The sequence below is a fragment of the Oncorhynchus kisutch genome, linkage group LG5 (assembly GCF_002021735.2).
Source record: "Oncorhynchus kisutch isolate 150728-3 linkage group LG5, Okis_V2, whole genome shotgun sequence".
NCBI classification, from domain to species: domain Eukaryota; kingdom Metazoa; phylum Chordata; class Actinopteri; order Salmoniformes; family Salmonidae; genus Oncorhynchus; species Oncorhynchus kisutch.
This window is the reverse complement of record NC_034178.2, coordinates 3,108,964-3,125,834: the sequence shown is the minus strand read 5'-3', so window position 1 is coordinate 3,125,834 and position 16,871 is coordinate 3,108,964. Positions and strand designations below refer to the sequence as shown.

Sequence of the window (16,871 nt, the reverse complement as noted above, 5' to 3'; positions counted from 1 at the left end):
TAAACATATATACTATATTCAAAATACTTAATGAGGGATGGACACTAAACTAATTCCTTCACCGGTTGAATTCACTCGTCTGTAGTGGGTTTATGTGTTCAAGTTATAGACACACATACATATTTACACACGCAAAAGTATGTGGACACCACTTCAAATTAGTGGATTTGGCTATTACAACCACACCCATTGCTGACAGGTGTATAAAATCGAGCACACACACCCATGCAATCTCCATAGACAGACATTGGTAGTAGAATGGCCTAACTGAAGAGCTCAGTGACTTTCAACGTGGCACCGTCATAGGATGCCACCTTTCCAACAAGTTCGTTTGTCAAATTTCTGCTCTGCCAGAGCTGCTCCAGTAGAGCTTCCCCAGGCAACTGTAACTGAATTGGAAACGTCTAGGAGCAACAAAGTGGTAGGCCACACAAGCTCCCAGAACAAGACCGCAGAGTGCTGAAGCATGTAGAAATTGCCTGTCATCGGTTTCAACACTCACTACCGAGTTCCAAACTGTTCGTCAGGAGCTTCATGAAATGTGTTTCCATGGACGAGCAGCCACACAAAAGCCTAAGATCACCATGCGCAATGCCAAGCATTGGCTGGAGCAGTGTAAAGCTCGCCGCCATTTGACTCTGGAGCAGTGGAAACGCATTCTCTGGAATGATGAATCACGCTTCACCATCTGGCAGTCCGACGGATGAATCTGGGTTTGGCGGATGCCAGGAGACCACTACCCGCCCCAATGCATAGTGCCAACTGTAAAGTTTGGTGGACGAGGAACAATGGTCAGACTGTTTTTCATGGTTCGGGCTATTCGGGTTTGGATCCGTTTATGGCCTTATGGGAGATCTGTTGACATGCCCTTTAGCAGGGCGTTGACCCTGGATGCTTCTGTGTGTCGCTCTGAATGAGAGTCTGTTGGATGACTGGTGTGGTGTAGTTGTTGAGCGGCTTCACTGCAAGTATATTATGTTTTGGATATTCAATCAAAAATAAATACATTTGGGGAAGGTCCTTTCCTGTTTCAACATGACAATGCCCCTGTGCATGAAGTGAGGTTCATACATAAATGGTTTGTGGAGATCGGTGTGAAGAACTTGACTGGCCGGAACAGAGCCCTGACATCAACAACATCGAACACCTTTGGGATGAATTGGAACGCCGACTGCGAGCAAGGCCTAATCGCCCAATATCAGTGCCGACCTCACTAATACTCGTGGCTGAATGGATGCAAATCCCCACAGCAATGTTCCAACATCTAGTGGAAAGCCTTCCCAGAAGCTGTTATAGCAGTAAAGGGGGGACCAACTCCATATTAATGCCCATGATTTTGGAATGAGATGTTCGATGAGAAGGTGTCCACATACTGTCATGTAGTGTAGTCACAGCTCCACTTGAATATACTTACCTGGAATATAATGCAAATGTTACACATTGAAGATCAAACACTTTCATCACACATGCTTCCACACAACACTCAAGACAAGCACATGATTTTACTATGTTACTACACACACGGCAACACAAATTCTCTCGCTCGGGTACAGAGGTAAGTGCACGAGTACGGGATATTCAAATGTCATGATAAATTAACATAACACATGACAATATTACAAAAGTTTGTCTATAATGTTGAGTTAATTAAAATGCAAGAAACTTTAAATATACGGAAAAAGAATGAGAAATGACTAACAAAATGTAGAGTAGCCTATTGGTTCAAATTAAACTCTAGTGTATTGATCAGAATATCCAATATAGGTATTTTGCCTGGTTGAGGATCAATTACACCCAATAGTGATGTCCCGATACCAGTATCGCGATACTACGATAGATGTTCCTTGGCAAAATATTGTGTCCTATAGCTTGCAAATAAACAAATGTGACTCTGGGTGACAACATAAGGCTGTGCATGTTTTACACAGACATCATTTTGGCTCTGCTCTGAAAAATTAAGAGATTAGTTTGAGTTCATAATACTTGAAACAAGGATGGAGGTGAGAAATCCCAAAATATCTAAAAAAAAAAAGGCAAGAGAGAGAGGCTACAAAATAGTTTTTTTTTTTTTTTACTTCAATCAACTTAGTTGTTTTCACAAAATGGCATTTCACAGTTTTATTGCAGTTAGCCAAACTACTACTACAGGATGCAATGTACTGGAAAGACATTCCATGGACGGGAGGAAATCAAAGTAAGCTAACCATTGCAGAGGCAATGCAGGTCTTCACTTGTTACTAGGATCTACTGAAAACAACAATAACAGGAGGATAGGATACTGATAGCAAAAAGCAAGAAACAACATCATACAGAAGTTTATAAGCCATCTACAGACCTGCCTACATCAATATACATCACAGTTAATATTGGCCTAAACCTTACCTACAGACCTGACTACATCAAGATACATCGCAGTTGATATTGGCCTTTGGCGGCCAACATTGAAGATTTGTGTTTTTGCATGACTATTGGGCCTGGCTTTTGATATAAAACAAGTATTTTTTCCCCCCTCAGTCAACACATGAAGAAGCTGAGGGAAATAATCAGCCCAAATTAAAAGAACAGAACCAAACATTTGATGAGAAAATAAATCAGTTATTTTACATAATGCGAAAGGAAAAGCAAGAGATCCAAATATTGAGCCTTGGGGTACACCGTTGAAAAAATGTAAACATAATAACAATCAGTATCTGCGACGTTTGTTGTTAGGCCCTTCATAGTTTCCCACAACAGGGATTCCCCTCCCGAAGCCTGCTGGCCCCCCCACTGCAGGTCCAGGCCCTGCCCCCATAAGCCCTGCCCCCACTGCCTGTTGCTGCTGTGGGGACTCGACACCTGGACGGCCACTCATTGGGGACGAACCAATCTGATTAGGAGCCCCCTGGGGGAACCTATCGTTGCGCTGCTACAGCATAAAGGGATAGGGTTGGTGGAGATATTATGAGCAGTCCAGATGCAGAAGAATCAGATGGGAGGGATATTCAATAACAATGTTCGTTTTGGCGAGGCAATGAGAAGGCGTTCCGAACGTCAAAGTAGGCAAGCAGAGGAGTTCCGGGCAGAGTCAGAAGAGGGAGAGAGGAATCAGTCCATTAGTTATGGGTGCAGAGCTGATATAAGCTATGAGAATCCCTTTCCTAACCCGCATTAACCTCATGATGTGAACAGTGAAGTCAGGGGAGTAAATGTTATTATTAACCTCAATTTGCTAATCACCACCAAGGGATACAATGATATCATGATTAAATATACCGCAATGGTAGGGGAAAAGATGCCAGAAAAGACCAGCTGGACGAGATATCTGTACCATAAACTATTAAAATCAAAGTCACTGGCAAAACACCTTGGAATGTAATATCCATAAGCAGCATCTAAATAGCCTCTGGCATCTCCTCTCACCACTGGTTAAAACCTGAAAACAATACACTGCAGTTTCTATTCAACACCAAGGGTTGAGCAGGTTAAGGAGAGCGAGTTATTGAGAGAGAAATTGAAGAGGTTGAGAGTAAGCGCCCATCTTAGCGCATACATTACCATGGCTCCATTGTCTGGCATCATGTTTGGTGCGCCCATGTTTGGAGTTCCCTCGGGGCCCATGGCTCCGGCCCTTCCGCTCATGCCTATGCCAATCATTTGAGGGGGTCCCTGGTTTACACTGGCCCCGGCAACAGAGGCGGGGTTAAACCCATCTACACGCAAAACAACGTAGCATCGTTTGGTCACACTGGAAGTAAACCCCACCCATCACACCCCGTGTGCACTGTTTGTTGTTGTAGAGTGGTGTAAAAATCTCTCAGGGCTGACAGAGCTAGCTAACGTTGGTTGTTGGTCACACAAGCAATGCCAATTATGTAGGTGTCAAATGTTTCATTTTCCTAGTTTGATAGGAAAAATAAGTCAAAATATTGAGCACTGTGGTACACAATTGAAAACATATCACATTTTGTTAGTCTGTGGTGAGATATCCATATCGATATATACACTGAACAAAAATATGAACGCAACATGTAAAATGTTGGTCCCATGTACATGAGCTGGGGGCCTAATGAATTTTTCAATTGACTTTTTTTTCCTATGAACTAACTCAGTTAAATATTTGAAATCGTTGCATGGCATATTTAGTTTAAAAAAATACTGTTTTAAAAACATACATACATAATTTGTTAATGATTTCATAAGGCAGGTTAAAAGTCTACAGCACCTGTAATCATTAGGCTATGCCTTAAAATTGGTCAAATTGAATTAATATATAGCTGAACAACCAAAAACCAACGTTAGCAGATAGATGCCTACAACAGACTATTTACAGGTCATTGGGAACAGGAGCAGTGTATCATACCATTCAATCAACAGAGCAAGAGTTCCATTACAGTAAAATAGCAATGTGGGACAAGCTGTGAGAGGCCCTCAGTCTGGATGAATTTCCGATTTCAGGCGAAAGAACGCCATCACCCAGTTCTGCTTCTAGGTTAAATACCGTGACTGCACATCACCGTTGCCAGATACTCAACCCCGGACCCAAATCCCATTCACAGCATTCATAGCCATACGATACAGGTCTTTAAAAGCATCCGTAGGATGACAAGGCATTTAATAAAAAATAACATTAATTGTTGTTTTTTTTAAGATAGAAAATGTTGCATCAACTACTAATGGAAACACGAGTAAAGAGTTCATAATGATTTCTAGGTACTAAATGAGACAGAGCTGTATTAGTTATGAATTGACCCCTCCCACCCACACTGCTAGAAATGAACAGATTATCAACTTTTCCTAGATGGTATATGTACACAGAAATGATACTGCAAAAAGCCCCCCCCCCCATAAAAATAATCCACCATCTCATTGAACAACACACGGCATTATGTTTTTAAGTAGTAAACATACACACACATCAAATGTAAATACAAACAAAGGGATAGGTTTATTCTCAGCTTGTAGATAAGAAACGTTTACCAAGTGTTGGATTGGTGGCTACTGCTGATACAAAATATTTGCTAAAAACCCTCAAGCTAGAAATGTTTGTTTGGTTTGGGCCTCATCTATTGTACGAATCAGGTAACCTTCCACATGTGTGGCACGTTAAATAAGTAGGTCTGTAGAAAGAGCAAAAGTGAAGTTACATAAAACATTAAGGACTAAAGAAAACAATGGTTTCCTTCAACCAGTTGACTAAATAACCAATGACCTGATAATGAAAAGATCATTAGTGAAGTCATCATGTAAAATTCACACTAAAAAAGGTAGATGTGACTTTCTACAAATTGATGTACTCAGTTTCCCTACACAAATCAGGGGTAAAAACAGAAATCCCATGACTGAAATTTAAGTCAATCTCAGATCCGAATGCAAAACTCCCTTTTCATTCAAATAAAAAAAGGCATGGCCATCATTACTTGTCAGGAAAGAGGATCATTTCGTACATGTATTAAAACTGAGTTATACCATTTAGCCATTAAAACAAACAAAAAATCAAAAAAATTCCATGACGGAGATCCTTTGCAGTGATGGAACCCCTCCACGATTATTTCAGTCTCACAATCCCCCAAAACACACCCTAGTCACTCTCTCTCACATATCTAATCAGTGACACAAAAACATAATTAGCATGTTCTCGGACTACGCCACATGAGCATATTTCCCCCAGTAGTATTAGTACTTCAGTACACACAGTATGTAGGTGATGTGCAGCCCCGGGTTACAATCATGAAGTGGTGAAGGAGCCACCATGAGCCTCACACAGCCCATCCCGTTCAGAGCCTCACAATATATCTTTAGCCCTGCTCCGAGCCCTTTAATGTCTGCCGACCTGAAGGAACTAGCCAGGTGCACACAATATGGCGGAGGCTCCACCTAGCCTTCTTAGGGGGAACTTCTGCCTTATGGCCGAGGCGGCAAAACTCCAGTAACTTTCCTCAAATTCCCAGGCTTTCCAGTCCCTGGGAATTGAGAAAGTTACCAGAATTTCACAAACCTAGCCATACGGCCAACACCTTCCCAGTTCCTTTAGATCTGTAGACACCGAAAGGGGGAGGGGGTAGTTTATGGTTGTTTATGGACCAGTCAGTGCTGAGTCATCATTATGACCCTACCTCCCATATTAATGGCTCCACGAGGGCCCAGTTCACCCATTCTCATTTCCTGTTCTCTCTGGAAGAAGTGAAGAAGAGTGGTGCACCCGTAAACCTTGTGGACAATAACTACTAGGACCATTAGGACACGTGTAGGATGATTCCTCACACATCACAACACTCACACAGATATATAAGCAACAGCCAGGGAATAAGGATAATAATGTTCTCCCAACGGTGATAGAAAAAGTCCTGAAGGAGGAGTTACAAAAGCTGTGTGTGGAATGATACTGTATTGGATATGTAAGAATCTAGTGTGAGTGGAGCACATACGGAATGATCATCTAAGTCCCCAGGTTTGCTTAACAAGTCACTTATGTGTCCAGTATGGATTCTCAAGGTCCATTTAAAAAGGCCAATATGGGTCTGTATGTGATAACTTAATATGGGCCAAACCAAAATATAACATGGATTTAGTCCAAAGTTGATCAAACACTGAAGTGACCTTGTGGTAATTACAGCCTAATAGAGGAATAAGGGTTACTGAGAAATATGCAAGAGAAAAGATAGAGAAGTAGATAAATCCCCTCCACACATTAATGTTCAGACAACCTAAACATTAGTAAACACAAATATATATGTACACTACACAAACCCACAAATGAAGCACACACATTATCAACACTGACCTCCCCTCACACACACTAACAGAAAATATCTTATAAAGGACATGCAATGAACATGCCCCCACTCGCTCTCACACACACGTAAGTACACATTATCACTCAACTCAACACCCCCCCCCCCCCCCCCCCACACACACACACACAAATAATATGCAAGTACACTCAACATCCTCCCAACTCGCTCACTCACACCATCATACGAATATGATACACATACAGTATAGTCCTGTGTGCTACGTTATAGTGTGAAAGTCAGACGCGTTACAGATAGAAAAGCATTGTTTAGAACAGACATGCTCTGTAACGTGTAATAGGGAACAGTGTCAGCTCTACACATTGCATTTCTACCAGCAACATTCTAAACATTGCAGAACCACAGAATACACCTCCTGGTCCAAAATGTCTTAAGATATCTTGTCAAATCTGAGTTTCCTGTGAATTTTAAACTGGCCAGCTAAAACAAAGTAAACATGGGTAAATAGTACATATATTACATATTAATATACTATATTTCTAATCATGATACATTTATATAGTTAATGAGGGATGGACACAAAAAATCCTTCACCAGCTGCATTCACTCATCTTTAGTGGGACAAATTGAGTTCTAGTTATATAAGTTACAGCTCCACTTGAATATACTTACCTGGAATACAATGCAAATGTTCCACATTGAAGATTGAACACTTCCATCACACATACTTGCACACAACACTCCCTCAAGACAAGCACATGAAGTAGTTTAAGTACACACACACACAAATTCTCATCACAGACAAACACACAAGGCAACAAATTCCCACACACACACACTCTCGTCTCTGTTGAGTACAGAGGTAAGTGCAGTATGGAAAATTAAAATGTCATGTTAATTAACATGACAGTATTACAAAAGTTTGAGTTAATTAAATGCAAGAATCTTTAAAAGAAAAATAACTATTAAACGAGAAACAACTAAATGTACAGTATTTGTTGGAATTAAATTGCGAGTATTGATCAGAATATCTGATGTCTTTTGCCTGGAACAATTTCCACACAGATGTTTATGGATAAATACTCCCTAAAGTACAGTATGCACTACTACTAAACATTTTTATTACATTTTTTACCTTAAAAAGTAACTAGAAGGTAATTATCAATTAACAAAAAATTGTGGGACTTGCTTTAGGTATTTGAAAGTATTTGTGTGGTAGTTGAAGAAATGTAAAACATTTTACTTAAGTGAAGTGAAGAATTATAGCCAAAGTTAAATGATAAAATATCTAGTCTGATAAGCCCATACTATGATAGACAACTATAAAAACCTTATTACTTTGGCGTGTGGGGGAGTTAGAGCACATATTTCATCACAAATACAGTAAATACACTCAGACTACAACACTTTTACTCATAAGGAATTAGAAAAGTTGTAGGCTATATATAATTAGGGGTGATGAATATGTTACACCTAGTGGTAGAAGTTTAGAAGTTTGTTAGTGTTGAAAATTTGAGTCTGGTGTAGTAGAGGGCGTGACTGATTTATAAATAGTGAATAGTAGCCTTCAGTAATTAGCCCAGAAGTACTAGTAGCAGTAGTCTACACTGCAGTAGTGACTGTTTTGGATAGGTAGGCCATGTGTTATCTAGAGTAAGTGTTATAATTTGATATTGCTGTTCTTATTTCAGATTTGAAAAGCAGACTAAAGATTTCATACACTAAGTTTTTATGAAAGTAGTCAAGTTTGTAAAAGTGGAGCGATAGTTGATGCGGTTCCTAAAACAGCTGTATAGTTTGATTGTTAGAAGATAATTCCGTTCCCTATTTCAGATTTGAATAGCAGAGAAGACAAATATTTCATGTCCTCTAAGTTTTGTCTAAATAGTTGGGAAAGTGGTCAAAGTAGCTGATGTGTAAAAAGTCACATTGTTATACAAAGTTTTTTAAGGACAAAAAGTTTAATAATTTAAAAAGTATATATGCAGGGCCTCCCGAGTGGCGCAGCGGTCTAAGGCACTACATCGTAGTGCTAGAGGTGTCGCTACAGACCTGGGTTCGATCCCAGGCTGTATCACACAACCAGCCATGATCAGGAATCCCGGCGCACATTTGGCCCAGCATCGTCCGGGTTAGGGGGAGACTTTGACAGGGGGAGCTTCATTTTTCTCATCGCGCTCTAGCGACTCCTTGTGGTGGGCTGGGCGCCTGCAGGCTGACCATGGTCGTCAGGTGAACAGTGTTTCCTCCAACACATTGGTTTACCTGGCTTCCGGGTTAAGCTGGCAGGTGTTAAGAAGCGCGGTTTGGCAGGTTATGTTTCAGAGGAAGCATGACTCGACCTTCGCCTCCAGAGCCCATTGGAGAGTTGCAGCAACGAGACAAGATCGAAATTGGGGAGAAAAGGGGGTAAAATTATTATTATCAAAATAAAATGCTATGGAAAAAACGCTATGCAAGCAACTTAATCCAGACCAGTCTACACATTATAACATTTGAATGGTATTTCTATCTGAAACGGTGTTAGAGGACTTAGCGTGCTACATAATAACAACCATAAGTCTTTTTTTTTTTTGTACAATATTTAAAGTGAGGACTTTTGCTAGTGCCACTAATAGTAGGCCTACATATACTGTACTGTAATCCTGTGTATGTTTTACAAGAGCACAACTTTGGCACTCTGGATGACGGGACACATTGAATACAAAGAGGTGCCCAATTGATAGATCTTTAAAAGTTATATTATTGTCAGACATTTCTGACTTCTAAGTTGTAGTTCAGCTTTGTCTTATGGACTTCTATTCAACCATCCCTTTTGGTTTTCATTCCTCGGTCGATAGCGCATTAAGTTAGGGAATGGAGCACCGTTCATTTTTTTTTTTTTACTTGCACTCGTCCTACTAGCACTTACTACGACTGATATGTGGCTGTCTCACCTAGTTTTCTTACGATGAATGCACTAACTAAGTTGCTCTGGATGAGAGCGTCTGCTAAATTACTCAAATGTAAATGTAAGAGGGAGACAAAAGGTGTGTTAGGTATACGCGTTGTTCGTAAATGTGTGTGAGGCTTGCGAGCATGTTCTAAGATTGCCGCCAGTCTAACATCCCCACCAAGACTAATGGTAAAGGATAACGACAATAGATCTATGTTAATCCTTGTGCGGGTTGTTTTGGGTTAAGCTGTAGGAGTTGTAACTGTTGCATAGGAGCAAGAGTTCATGCTAAGAGTAGTGTAAGGGTGGCTGTAACAGCAGAGGGTGCTTTGTACGATATTTCCAGCCGGTCCTCTTTCTCTACGGCCTCTCAACACACAATAGAAACAGAGAAGAAAAGTTATTATGCAGCAACATCATAAGACACATCACATCCACAGGCATGCAGTAATAGAAGTGCACTAAGGGCTAGGTAGATAAACACATGTTTCCTGAGAGTGTCAGTATGTTTCCCAACCCATGATCACAGAGTTGCAATGATGAAAAAGTTGACTGGAGACTATTGAAGTACTGAAAATTGGGACCAAGACTTAGGCCTGAAATGAAAGACATTAAAATCCACCTAAAAAAAGCTGATGACAGATTCCTCACCTCTTTGCCTGTGTTTTTGTCAAGTGATTAGATAAAGTGAAGATACCAAAGGACACAGCATTTGCACAGTGCCCATTTATAGACATGCCATTAAAATTGTAACAGATTGACATTCAAGTTACCCTATCGCCTTCATGGGAAACCTCAGAACTATTCTGAGGACTCTCTCTGGAAGTGAAGTTACTCTCATCTGGAACACACTCAAGCATCACAAATGAGCATTGTGGTGAAAGGGTCTGTCAATCATTAGCCTCTCCCCTCTTAATATTCCCACAAGAAAGCCAAGCTGTCGGTTACAGGATCTAACTTACTTCAGACAACTCAGCAGAGATAGAACAAAATACTGCTCTGTGTCCCTCACCCATACTACTTTAGTAAAATAGGTGTTGAAAACCCAGGTAAATACAACAGACATTTGAATTGATGATATATGTATAACGTGGGACAGCTACACGGTGTTTTATGTCGCTGGCTGTGAGGATAGTATTGTGGATACACGGCTTAGAAGGGCTGCTAATTGCTAGACATCAGTTTGGTGAGAAAAATACACCCTGAAAACCACAGTAAAACACTGATGAACCAATATGAAAACCCCTCAGCCTTTCTCTTTTGGTTTTAGCAGATCTGAAGAAACCAGATGGGTGTAAACAAGATGGTGGCTGTCAGCTGCTACCCTAAGCCCATTGGAGGGTTAGGTTGAGCAATTGCTGCACTGCTTACACCTATCAGTCCCGTAAGAAGGAGAATGAATAGTGGCTTGAGGTCAATTTCAGATCAGGTTTGTGTCTTTCAAGCTAAAGTCTTTGGAAGACACCAAAACCAAACCTAAAGCCTTGTTGGAATTGTGACATGCTACTTAGATAAGAAATAACACTAAATCGGTAGTAAGCTACCCTAAACTAGACCAACCCAAAATAAACGTTTATTAGACTTTCACACACAGGACTACGGTACACTATGTTCATCTGTAGTTACCTAGAAAATATATGCTCCTATAGTGATATGGGACACTATTTGAGAAGAAAACGGCAGCATTCTGGGATGCTTTAGGAATGGGTATTCAAAATTATTTTACCATTCAAATAATATCATCACTTATATTTTCCAGATATCCGGATAGTCGAAAAATGCACATGCACATGGCAGAGGTAAACAGAGGAGATACTGCGTTTCCGGTAGTTTGGCTAACAGGAACAGCGAAAGAGAAGTCTGATTTTCGCCTGTGATAGAACCGATTCTGCTACAAAAAAAGGTTTTCTGATGAGTGTTTTGCATTGATCTGTGTCAGGTATACTGGAAACTCTGTCAAGGGAGTGACTGTCATTGCTATTTGAAGTGGGGGAAATGGCATACAGAGTCGGGGCAGCCCGGAGGGCTAAATACCCAGCAGTAGCTCATCGCACCGCTATAGAAACTACATTCAAAGGTTTGTTGTTTAATTCAATTAAGAATTTCAAATGTCCTGGTATTTCTTTGTAGATAAAAATATCACAAGGATGACATAATATAGACAAAGCTTTTCCATCGTTAAAATAGGTCTAAATAAATAAATATATATCTATAAAAAAAGAACACTCAAGTAACTGAATACTAACATTCGCTGGGATATCCGGGTATTTAATTAACTGTGCCCATCCCTAGTATGCTTGATCGTCATCAGTGTGACGTAGAGTGGTAGGACTGTTACGCATCTTTTCTCAGCACCCAACATGATCGATGGACCCGAAAAATCCCTATCATATCCGAGAATGTTCTCAAAATCCCCATCTGAAACGCAGACCCTCCGCAGAATCATGTGAATGAACGTGTGTGAACACTGCTTCTCTGAATTGAAGAAACTTTTTTTTAAAGTGTGATAGTTTGTGTTTTCAAAAACCAAGAAATGAGTGATACTGACTGTACTGATGTGAAGGTCTATGTTGGCTGTGTGTGTGTGTGTGTTCTCCGAGTGTATTCACACTCTTCATGAAGTTAGGCTTGAACCGGTCTGACCTTTGTGTGTGCATGTTTGTGTGTCTGTCCAGTGAACTCACGGTGTCCGCATAGTTTGGCTTGAAGCCGTCCGGTTGGCGTCTCATCTCTTCCTGCTCTCGATGGCGCTGCATCATCTCCTCCTCCTGCCTACGCCTCTCCTCATGTCTACAAACAGGAGAGAACGTTTAACACACACACTTATGACGAGTAGAAAATAGAGTGGGAGGTACACACACACGTACCTCATCTCTATATTCTTGCGTTTCTGCAGCTCCTGGTTGCGAAGCTCCTCCAGACGTCTCAGCTCCTCTTGACGCCTCATCAGGTCTGAGAAAGAGATGAGAGAGAAATATGGACTGGCTTGGTATTACATCAGGTCTGAGGGGGGGGGGGGGTTGGCTTAAAATCAAATCAGGTCTGAGAGAAAGGGGTTGGTTGCTATTACATCAGGTCTGAGAGGAGGGGTTGGCTTGGTATTACATCAGGTCTGAGAGGAGGGGTTGGCTTGGTATTACATCAGGTCTGAGAGGAGGGGTTGGCTTGGTATTACATCAGGTCTGAGAGAAAGGGGTTGGCTTGGTATTACATCAGGTCTGAGAGGAGGAGTTGGCTTGCTATTACATCAGGTCTGAGAGGAGGGGTTGGCTTGGTATTACATCAGGTCTGAGAGGAGGGGTTGGCTTGGTATTACATCAGGTCTGAGAGGAGGGGTTGGCTTCATATTACATCAGGTCTGAGAGAAAGGGGTTGGCTTGGTATTACATCAGGTCTGAGAGGAGGGGTTGGCTTGGTATTACATCAGGTCTGAGAGGAGGGGTTGGCTTGGTATTACATCAGGTCTGAGAGGAGGGGTTGGCTTGGTATTACATCAGGTCTGAGAGGAGGGGTTGGCTTGGAATTACATCAGGTCTGAGGGGGGGGTTGGCTTGGAATTACATCAGGTCTGAGGGGGGGGTTGGCTTGGAATTACATCAGGTCTGAGAGGAGGGGTAGGCTTGGTATTACATCAGGTCTGAGAGGAGGGGTTGACTTGGTATTACATCAGGTCTGAGAGGAGGGGTTGGCTTGGAATTACATCAGGTCTGAGGGGGGGGTTGGCTTGGAATTACATCAGGTCTGAGGGGGGGGTTGGCTTGGAATTACATCAGGTCTGAGAGGAGGGGTTGGCTTGGTATTACATCAGGTCTGAGAGGAGGGGTTGGCTTGGTATTACATCAGGTCTGAGAGAAAGGGGTTGGCTTGGTATTACATCAGGTCTGAGAGGAGGAGTTGGCTTGCTATTACATCAGGTCTGAGAGGAGGGGTTGGCTTGGTATTACATCAGGTCTGAGAGGAGGGGTTGGCTTCATATTACATCAGGTCTGAGAGAAAGGGGTTGGCTTGGTATTACATCAGGTCTGAGAGGAGGGGTTGGCTTGGTATTACATCAGGTCCGAGAGGAGGGGTTGGCTTGGTATTACATCAGGTCTGAGAGGAGGGGTTGGCTTGGTATTACATCAGGTCTGAGAGAAAGGGGTTGGCTTGGTATTACATCAGGTCTGAGAGGAGGGGTTGGCTTGGTATTACATCAGGTCTGAGAGGAGGGGTTGGCTTGGTATTACATCAGGTCTGAGAGGAGGGGTTGGCTTGGTATTACATCAGGTCTGAGAGAAAGGGGTTGGCTTGGTATTACATCAGGTCTGAGAGGAGGGGTTGGCTTGGTATTACATCAGGTCTGAGAGGAGGGGTTGGCTTGGAATTACATCAGGTCTGAGAGGAGGGGGTTGGCTTGGTATTACATCAAGTCTGAGAGAAAGGGGTTGGCTTGGTATTAATGTTTTTTTGTATTCACACGTGACAGTTTCTGACAACACTTGAAGTAGGCCTATGGCTATGTCTGCTAATGTTGAATATTCGCACAACACAAAAGGTAACATGTTAACTTTGTCCTTGAGGAGTGAGCGTCTTCCTCAGTGTGTGTGTGAGAGAGGTTCCTCAGTGTGTGTGTGAGAGAGGTTCCTCTGAGTGTGTACCTTGTCTCATCATCATGAGCTGATGCTCGTGCTTGGCGGCCTCCATCTCTTGCTCTAGCTTCTCCTTTGCCTCTCGGATGTTGCGCTCAACTTGGTCTCTCTGCTGCTTTTCCATCTCGTCCAGGGCCTTCCAGCGGGACGAGTACTCAAACTCAAATGTCCCCGGCTGGGCAAACCGCGGGGGGTGCTCCCTCTCCCTGGAGATGGGGAGGAGAGGGGTTAGTGGCTGGACTAAGACCTGCAGGGAGACTATGAAGAAAGTGGAACGGTGCACACACACACCGACAGGCAAGTGAATAAATCAACAAATTCATACTGGTTATGATAAAGAACTCCTGTTGTCAAGACTGGTACAGAGAGTAAAACTCCCAATAGGAGATTGTGTATATAACGTACTTGTGGTAGTGTACAGATTTCACCAGTAACTTCTCTGGGAGTCCATCCTCTTCATCCAGCTGCTCGGTGGGTTCCACAATGGCAGGCCGAGGAGACCTGGAGACAACATGGTGAGATGGGAGTGATCACTCACACTGCTTGGAATTGATTTGGCGCGTTTGGGTTATTTCGTAAACCAGGTAACTAAGTAAATGCAGTCGTTGGTTGTCTTACGTGGTGAGCAGCAGCGCCCCGTCAGCACAGCGATCCAGGGCTTTACGAGCACAAGGTTTGTTGGCAAACTCCACAAACCCCTTCCCAGTGGGCCTTCCTCGGTCGTCCACCACAACGATAGCCCTTTCCACGGGGCCGAACTCGGAGAAGGCCTCCTCAAGGAGCTCGTTGGAGACCACGGGGGAAAGGTTCCGCACCGTGAGGGCAGAGCCGTGCGTGGCGAAGCGGATCCGGATAGGTCGGTTCCCCAGCACTATGCCGTCCAATTCTGCCTTGGCAATCTCCGCCAGCGTCCTGGTTTCCTAGAATACCAGGTCAAAGGTTAGGCTCTATTGATAGCAAACGTTCAAACGTTTTTTATGCAGTCTTGATTGATTAATGAGAATTGCCACCTAGATAGTGTTGCCATAAAATCTAGTCAAGTATGTTTCAAAGGGACCCAATGTATCAAGTAATGAATGGCTTCGGGTGGGGGAGTAGGCTTAACAACTGGTCAGGCAGACCCATCCGCCTGAGTAATAAATAGTAGCTAACTAACTAGGGGAAACAGATGGCTATCGATACTAATGCGGCCTAAACGCCAACATTCAAAAGGAGCTTCCTTCACCACGGAGTTAGATATTACTGATTAACGTTACTCTAATACGCAGTCTTACCAGTCGAATGAAGCCGAATCCTCGGTCTCGGTTGATAAACACCTCGTTAGCCTCGCCATACTTGGAAAACAGCTTTTTGAAATCATCCTCCGTGAGGTCTGTCGGGAGGTTACCGATGAACAACCTACAACGCTGCGTGAAGGTTTTCTCCCCGGGTCTCCTGAAACTCTTTATATCCAGCGTCATCTCCTGCGACTCTCCGGCTCCACCCTCCCCCTCTGCCGCAGGGCTGGCAGCCGTCGGCGGCTTTGGTGGTGGGGTTTTCCCATCCGCAACATTCGGCCTTCGCTCCATGCCTGGAGAGTCCATGTTGCGCTTTGTGTGCTGCTGCTGCTGGTGGTGCTGCTGGTGGTACTGCTGCTGCTGAGGTTTCGGCGACGGTGCGTTGTTTTGAATGTTGACCTGTTTTAGATTTCGGTGAGCCATACTTAGAGCGATGTAAATCCCTCACAATGTGTATCCAGTAAGTATAGCTTTGAATGCGCAGAAAATATTTCAGAAACGAAGAAATCTTGCCTCCTTTCAGTCATCAGCCAGCGAAGTGCGGCTGTAATTCAAAATGGCGATGACTGCGCGCGCACCGTTGACGCGAGGTATTCAACGTGGCTGTGTTTTTCCCTTTGTCCGCTAGGTGGTGTACGAAGACTTTCACAAGATCAGGGATGTCGGGAAGATTTTGCATGGCACGGTGGCATGCTGATGTTGGTGTCGCACTTTGTTCAACATGTTCACACATGTTCACACATGTTCACACATGTTCACACATGTTCACACATGTTCACACATGTTCAAGGTCAATGGGGCGGCAGGGCAGCCTAGTGGTTAGAGCGTTGGACTAGCAACCGAAAGGTTGCAAGGTACAAATCTGTCGTTCTGCCCCTGAACAGGCAGTTCCTAGGCCGCCATTGAAAATAAGAATTTGTTCTGACTTGCCTGGTTAAATAAAGGTTAAAAAAAATGTAATGGGAAGATTCAGTGTGCTGCCGCTGACACTTTACTATCTAAATTATTGATATTCATAACAGCAGCATGTTGGTTCCCTCCCCAAGGTGGGAACACTATGCCAGTAGGTGTGTTTACTCCACGTGGTACTGGTAGGCTCACTATGCTTATTGCTTATAATCATTAATGCCATTTAGGCCTGGGGCAGAGCTCATACTCAGTCACTCTGTCTATGGTCCAAAGTGTATGCACGCACACACATCCTATGGGGGTAAAGTGGAGGGAAGGGGTTCATGGGGTGATAAAAGGGATGGTTAGTCTCTTTGTGCCAGATGTCTGAGACTGGTCATGTGATAGCGAT

General features: G+C 43.0%; 1 protein-coding gene across 2 annotated transcripts; it reads right to left on the bottom strand.

Moving 5' to 3' along the window:
* Nucleotides 1-2,058: 2,058 nt before the first annotated feature.
* LOC109890497 (paraspeckle component 1) lies at nucleotides 2,059-16,145 on the bottom strand. Of its 2 annotated transcripts, none has more exons than XM_031824065.1 (9): nucleotides 15,569-16,145; nucleotides 14,913-15,214; nucleotides 14,700-14,795; nucleotides 14,304-14,500; nucleotides 12,534-12,618; nucleotides 12,351-12,456; nucleotides 6,093-6,150; nucleotides 3,535-3,689; nucleotides 2,059-2,905 (listed from the first exon to the last, which is right to left on the bottom strand). In XM_031824065.1, the coding sequence occupies exons 1-9, from the start codon at nucleotides 15,992-15,994 to the stop codon at nucleotides 2,684-2,686; spliced, it is 1,647 nt and encodes a 548-aa protein (XP_031679925.1). In that variant the 5' UTR covers nucleotides 15,995-16,145; the 3' UTR covers nucleotides 2,059-2,683. The 2 variants fall into 2 exon arrangements, with proteins under 2 accessions (XP_031679925.1, XP_031679926.1); XM_031824066.1 differs by having other exon boundaries at nucleotides 2,398-2,902; nucleotides 15,569-16,139.
* Between the last annotated feature and the right edge of the window lie 726 nt (nucleotides 16,146-16,871).